Source organism: Lygodium microphyllum, chromosome 30 (assembly GCF_053477565.2).
Source record: "Lygodium microphyllum isolate KBCC chromosome 30, Lygodium_microphyllum_v1.1.10, whole genome shotgun sequence".
Lineage (NCBI taxonomy): Eukaryota > Viridiplantae > Streptophyta > Polypodiopsida > Schizaeales > Lygodiaceae > Lygodium > Lygodium microphyllum.
In genome coordinates, this window is record NC_141164.1 from 98,495,732 (window position 1) to 98,503,205 (window position 7,474).

The 7,474-nt window shown below is 37.6% G+C and overlaps 1 protein-coding gene across 1 annotated transcript; it reads left to right on the forward strand.

Moving 5' to 3' along the window:
- The first annotated feature begins 5,852 nt into the window (after positions 1-5,852).
- Positions 5,853-7,101, forward strand: LOC148010160 (uncharacterized). The gene is made up of 3 exons (XM_087673004.1): positions 5,853-6,026; positions 6,175-6,254; positions 6,406-7,101. The coding sequence occupies exons 1-3, from the start codon at positions 5,933-5,935 to the stop codon at positions 6,577-6,579; spliced, it is 348 nt and encodes a 115-aa protein (XP_087529130.1). The 5' UTR covers positions 5,853-5,932; the 3' UTR covers positions 6,580-7,101.
- Positions 7,102-7,474: the final 373 nt, after the last annotated feature.

Consider the following 7,474-nt stretch of genomic DNA (forward strand, 5'->3'; position numbering starts at 1 on the left):
ACAGGGATAAGAGAGAGAAAGAGAGGAAAGGGAGAAAGAAGAAGAAGAATAAGAATAAGCCATGAAAGCTTGTGAAGGTGAAAAAGAGAGATTCTTGATAATTTTGTGATCCTCAGAATACCCTCTTACACCTTATATACCATCAGTGTGACTGGTATGTTCCCATGCCATGTTCCCGTGTCCCCCGCTCGTTACAAATAAACTGACAAGCTTCAATTCTGTGAGTATTATTCCACGTCTTCTATTTCTTTCTACATTTATTCTTTCATATCTTCTCTTTCTTTCAACCCCTTCTCTTCCATCTACTCCACTTCTTGAATCTCTCTTCACCCTGCTGTCTCTTACCCCCGTGGTAGACTTTCGACTGCAAAGGCTTCAACATCAGCAATGTCATCACCCAAGTGCACTTAACTACCAAGTGACTATCTACTAGGCTAGTTCTTTTTGTTGTTCTATACTACAAACATAGTCTTAATAAGGTAATCTTGGGAGGGTCTCCTAAGTCTTTCTTTCATGAACTGACATATAATACCTCATTAATAATAACAATTATCTTTATAATGAGAGTCAATTTCTGTATACACACATTAAAACAAACTAAGTAATGGGGACATTACATAAACTCTTTTAAAAAATCCAAGCATACTAGAATAAGAGCAGAAGTAAGGAGTTCCTTTAACTAGTTGAAGCTACTATCTATAAGTATATACCAAAAGAAGTCTTTCTTCTTCAACATGTTAGTCAAAGGAGCTCTGATTGCTACATATAATGCTTATTGAATTTATGATAAAATGATGATAGAGCAAGAGACCCTCGAAGTGAAGTATTGATAGTAGGTGTTGGCCAATCTCTAACACACTGCATCTTCTTAGGGTCAACCTTATCCCTTTTTTCACAGACAATATGGCCCAAGTACTCCACCTTACCAGAGATTCTATGATGCCTCAATACATAAAAAACCTTTCTCATATGTGATAAATGGTCCTATAGATTCTTACTATAAATCAATGTGTCATCAAAGAAGACTAGGACACACAAGAAGAGAAAATGTATAAAATCATGTTCATTAGACTCTAGGCAGTAGCTAGAGCATTAATAAGCCCAAATGGCATCATTAGACTCTAGGCGGTAGCTAGAGCATTAATAAGCCCAAATGGCATCATTAGAAAATGCTATAGCCCATGAGTAGTCCTCAATGAAATTTTAACTTTATCACCCTCTCGCATAAGGATTTGATGATATCCTGATCTCAATAAATCTTGGTAAAGAATCTAACACCCTTGAGCTCATCAAGAAAATCATCAGCTCTAGGTATTGGATATCTATTCTTCAATGTGATCTTATTTAGATCCCTGTAGTCAATACACATCTTGAAGAATCCATCTTTATTCTTCACTAACAAGACCAAAGATGCATAAGGTGAAGAACTAGGTTCAATGAGTCCCATCTCTAGAAGCTCCTTGATTTTCTTGGCTACTTCTTCACGCTCACACTTAGACAATCTACAGGGTGCCTTATTAATCGGCTTTGAGTTTGGCTCCAAATTGATAGGGTGAACCACTACTCTCTTAGGAGGTAATGAAGTAGGTACTTCAAACAAACCCCTGCACTCCTCAAGAAAAGCTTTTAAATCTAGATGATTTGGCGAATTCCTAGACTAATCTTCAGCCTCTTTATTCGGGTGTAAGATAAAAATCTATGAGTTTCTCTTGTACTCCTTGAGTTGTTGAATGGTGATAAGCTAAAAATCAGATTTACTAGAGATCTCCTGTAAATGGATAAGATGCCCATCAGAGCCAAACTCCATATACAATTGTGAGAAATCCATAGTAATCTTTCCTAATGTCATCAATCAATCACATTCGAGTATAACATCTATGGGTTCCATTTCCAAAGTAATCGGGTTTATCTTTGCTTCATAAATTTTAGCCAACTATAAGAAAACATGTGGGCATATTTAAGTGCTGATTTTTTCTTCACCATTTGCTACTTGAAATCTTACTCAACTCTTATAGGCTTCTATAAATCACTGGTGGGAAGACAATCCAATCTATCTACAATAATTAACTTATTCAAAAAATTGTATGTACTACCACTATCTATCATGATAAACACATCCTTTCCATGAATATTACTCTCCATACGAGGTGTATTAGGACTCTAAGAACCTGTTCAAGCATCCATAGAGATTAAACAATTAGTGGTAGCATGTGGCTCATCAAGAATTCCTCTCGAATGAAAAGGAATACTACAAAGCTAAGGAATCAATTCTTTCTGCTTCCTACGGAGTTTGCATATGTTGTTGTAACAACAATTATTGTTGTTGTTGTTGCTGCAACAAATCAATCATTTGCTGTAAAGCATCACCACTTGATCTAGAAGACTCCCCCATGTTTACACACCTCTACTGCTAACTTTCACATCAGGTTCACCATTGTCGGAGCATTTGGGGTCGAAAGTCTACCATGGGGGTAAGAGGCAACAAGATGAAGAGAGTAAGATGGAAGAGAGCTTGGAATCAAGAGGTGGATGGGATTAGAGAAGAGTTTTCTGGATTGAAGAACTCCAACTTCATGCACTGATCAGGATCTTGTAAACCTTCAATCACTTAGAATGCATTACCATAGGCTTCCTTGTATCTTAACACCCATTCATGTAAACAACTAATAATCCACTTTTCTTAAGTCAAACACAATATAGATTAGAGATTAGGCAAGACTATGTTCAAAGACGATGTTTTTAAGGCAACAGGATTTGAACTAACTTCAAGTGGTATGATTTGAGATTTCAACCCAAGGGAATCAAATATTACAGCCAATGATTTGGAAGATAAAAAATTCTTCTTATATTTAGAGGAATTAGCTAGATGAAGAAGAATAACTGGTTGTTGTAGGTATTGGACTCATTATGGCTGAAAATATCAGTCCTAATTCAGCCCAAAATGTCTTCAAGAAACACCTTTCATGGTAGCTCAAGGTTTTGTAGCATAATAATTTTTAGAGCATCCAGTTGCAAGTACAAAACTCCTTGTAAATGTCAATAGAATAAGAAACGATCTTACTACCCACAAGATGACTATGTGGACTACCTATATTAGTCCAAATATATCACATAAATTATCCAAGACAACACTTTGATCTGCTACTCAAATCAGCCCTGTAATAAAGACCATGTAATAAGCAACATAGAGCACATAGAATGCTTATAGAAGCGTAGAGGTGGATAGTAATCATCTTGCCCTTTCCTGCCCTGTTTGTGGCTACCTATATCAACCCCAGCATTTAAAAGGACAAGCAAGATAGCTTCTTTGAGTCCTCTTCAACAATACTAGTGTAATGTCAACTTGCACTAAGCATTCAATACATCCAATGTCAATAACATAACCAAATTGGATGATAATTTCTTCAAGAATGATAGATGAGAGATGTAGCTTGAATATTCCTTGCAAGAGGCCACCTATTTCAGCCCAAAAAGAAATATATAAACCCTTCAAGAAGTTTCTCAAAGCCTGTTCTCTTCAGTGAGATCCAATCACAGCTTATAGGTGTATTACCAATCCAAGAATCCATCAAGAATTGATTGTGAATAGAAGAGAGAATAAGAGTATGAGTTGATGTCAATCAAATCACAGATTTGGACAACCAAGTTTAGTCTTCATTTAATCCATAAACAAACTAAGAAGTAAATTTGATCAATCTCTTAGCAAGAGCCTTTATGTCCAACATGTAGGTAATCTCCCAAGTCAAGAATAACCCTTGATGTGACAACATTGGATGAGAATGCAAGAAGATGAGCTTTAGCCCACCAAATTACAATTTTGGATAGCCAATATAGTAGCCCTCATTCAACTCTTGAAGTACTCAGGAAAGTAGATTTCATGCCTCTCTTGGCATGAGAGATCAAACTTAGCATATAGATGAATACAGAAGTCAAGAATAAACCTTCTTCAAGAATGATCAGAGCCTTTGCAAGTATGGGCTGCTACCCTTAAATATACAGTTCATCCATCTTTTGGGCAACCACTTGTGGCTTCATTCACAGCCAATGCAAGGGAAAAAGAAGCACTTACTCGTCAAGTGGTGGAGAGTGATCATTGCCTTCATCTTCCTTTGTGGTTTGCATGCCTACTTCACCCTTGTGTGGTGGTTTATGAGCCTCCCCATCCATGATGCGCCATGTTTTAGCCTGGGAACAGCCCGAAATACTCAGCATGAACTGCGCTTCTTCTCCTCTTTTACTCACGAGAAATTCCTAGACCCTATAAGTCACACACAACTCATATACTATGTCATATGAAGTAAACCTAGGTGACTTTGTGGACTTGAGGGGTTATTGCCAAGATAAACATAATGAGAGACCTTGATGGCCTAAATGAATTGAAAGTACACTTTATCATCATGGTGGTGGGACTCCAAGAGTTCTCCTGCAAGTCATCTAAGTGCTTAGATTCATGCATACCATGTATGCCGCCTTATGCCTTAAAGAACTTGTTTTGCAGCTCTAAGCAAAAGCTACAAGACAAGAGTAGAGTTTGGATAAAACCCCAACTTCTTCTTGTGAATTTTCCAAGTTGGTATTGTTATTATCAAGGCATGGAACCCCATCATTGTTACATCATGTCACAAGCTAGTGGACTTATGTGACTTAGGGTGTATTAAAGTAAGCAAATCATCTTGTATCATGTCTAAGCTACAAACTACCATGAGCTATATGTAGAGAATAAAAGTTTTATTTTTAGACCATGGGTAGAGAACGCCATGACAACGTAGCTTTTCAATTGATTCTGAAACCAAATATCAAGTATGGATTATAAAATACATCAATGATACCAAGTTTGATGAGGTTTAGTATCATCTCTCCATAGAAAGATGCATGAATCTTGTGATTAGTTCAAGTTTTAGGTGTGCAAAGTGTATTGTACTTTGCAATGACTATGTAAACTCTCAACTTGCTAGCACTCAAAATTAGTTGATGCTTATTAGATCTTTTGAGAGGCATTGTGTGCTTTGGTACTATGTTGCTCATGCCATCATTTAAATTATGTGAAGAGTTTAAAGAAAACTCAACATTTCTAAGAAAGTGGTGTGCCATGTAACTACAAAACATTTAGTGAAGGAGAAAGAGAGGAGAAGCCACCTCTAAGTAAACATGTATAATGATAAGTTTCATAGAACTTATTAGAACCCAATGGTAACATGTTAATGTCTAGATCTATGTCATGTTAATCAAATTATGTGTAGTGGCGGTGGACACAATTTAGTCTTGTTTAATGTTCAAGATAACAAATGTTGACTTTTGGAAGTGTCATGAGTATTGGCATCTCTAAGGAGTGGTGGCACTTTTGAATTTGAATGTTTTACAAGACTTTTGAGACATATCCATGTGAAGTGAAAAAGGAGTACAAATGTTTTGGAGAAAAAGGTACACCTAAGTTGTATCTTTTGAGAGGTCAACTCTAGAAAGTTTCTATGGAAAGTAAGTAGAAAGCTACGTGGTTGCATTTTGGCCATAAGCTTGCAAAATCTATGAACATCCTTATTGTGGATATGAGATGAGAGCACAAAAATCCAAAGCATGCCTTTATTCAAGATAATAAATGCATAATAAATGTTTATAAAGAAATGTTGACAAGGTGGCAAATTCCCAAGGGTTCGACATATAACACATAGGCAATAGCAAGAAGTCAAGATAACTGGACCATTATGGAGTTAGTGTGAGCATGCAATAGAGAACTTTGTCAAATGCTCAAGGAGAAGCTTGTGGAGTTGAATAGTAGATCATATAGTGGGACATGGTCCATATGAAATAATCAAAAGGGGTTACAAGAAGAGCTATATAGAAGTGTGGATCAAGGGGAGATGAAGAGAGTAGACATTTTGTAGCTCTCTCTCTCTCTCTCTCTCTCTCTCTCTCTCTCTCTCTCTCTCTCTCAATGGCTGCATGTATGCTGAATCTTCTGTTTCTTCTATTTGTAGCATGTTCTCTCACAACACTCTCTCAAGCTGCACGTCTCAGTCCTCTCAAAGGTACTAAGAGTTAACCTGCTGATTGCGATTAATCTATGATTGCACGTAATGAGTACGAGGTTTTAGACATATTGGTGAAGGCCGTCGATGAAGTTGTATTATATCGATCCTGAGATAATACAGTCTTGATGGTTATAATATTGCGCAGGTGGGGATTTTCGTCCATTAAAACTAGGGCGCCTCGACGGTACTCATCCGGATACGATTTATAACATTGATAGAGCCAAGGTACGCACGATTATGATTATCAATATCCTAGCATTGATGTTCATAGTATTAGTTTGTGCTAATGATCAGACGAATTACGATTCGCACGCCGCTCTGAAGATGTTATGCTCTGATGGAGTGCGTTGTATTTCTGTACGTGGCACCGCTGCAGGCAGAGCGAAGAACGTCGGTGATCAGACAGAGCATAGTGAATATCAAGGACTCGGTTCATCTCGAGATAATTGAGGACGCAGATCATGATCATGATGATGTGATTAATGCGCAGCGCAGGCTAAGCGAGCCAGCCGTCGCCCACACGGACTATGTATGTGCTAATTCTTGCTAGTCTCAAGCCCCATATGAACTTAGCACACACGTCACTTGCTACGGATCACTCCCTCCCTCCCTTACTCCCTCCCTCTGAGAATCTTCCTCTTGATGAAGAAGAACTTTGTTTGCAAACCCTTACGATCCATCATCCAGCAGCTTGATTCATGCATGCAGTAAAACCTTTCGAAACATGGTGCTACAAACTCCTCAACACACATTGATACTTTTGAACCAGCTATATATAAATCCCTATCGTCGCCTTCTATAACCCAATCTCGGGTAATTTGCTTTCACAAAGCCCTATCATTACCTTACATAACAAATATCTTGGAATACATTTTCACAAACTCTTTCAATAGGTAGACTAGCTTTGCCAACTAATTTTCTTATCGTCGTAAAGGGCCAAGTTCATTGGTATGAAAATGTCTCCCACAATCCTAATATCAATAAGGTGAGCCATGTACTACTATTAAGATGTGTTAAACAACACTATGCATCACTCTCTTTAACCCTTGTAGCTTGTTTCCAATACATCTATCAAAACATGGGTTATTTTGATCATTATTTTCCTACTTTGTTGTGTACTACGCATGTTTGTAGCAAGATTATGCTCATTTCATCCTAGACACCATTCGGGTTCTTTATATAGAGTTGGTTTATCACATCAATTAATTAAGACTCGTAGTAAATGCTAGATGTCTCTTAAACTCCCACCTCTTATTAATTCACCTACACCTCAAGTGTTGAATGTTGTAAGGCCCCCAAATGAGGAGAAGCCACAATGGGCACAAGACATTCATAGGGCTCCTAGCATAGAATCAAAAGAGATATAGTCTCATTGAACAAATGGTCATGAAATGGCCTATGTAGAGTTGATTCTTGGATCAAGTGGAAAAATGCTAATGAAGGCT

Bases quoted from the DNA above. Each gene is read 5' to 3' on its own strand.
- LOC148010160 (XM_087673004.1), top strand. From the start codon at position 5,933: ATGGCTGCATGTATGCTGAATCTTCTGTTTCTTCTATTTGTAGCATGT. The intron at 6,027-6,174 runs GTACTAAGAGTT...AATATTGCGCAG, and splicing joins ACGTCTCAGTCCTCTCAAAG to GTGGGGATTTTCGTCCATTA. The intron at 6,255-6,405 runs GTACGCACGATT...GCACCGCTGCAG, and splicing joins ATAACATTGATAGAGCCAAG to GCAGAGCGAAGAACGTCGGT.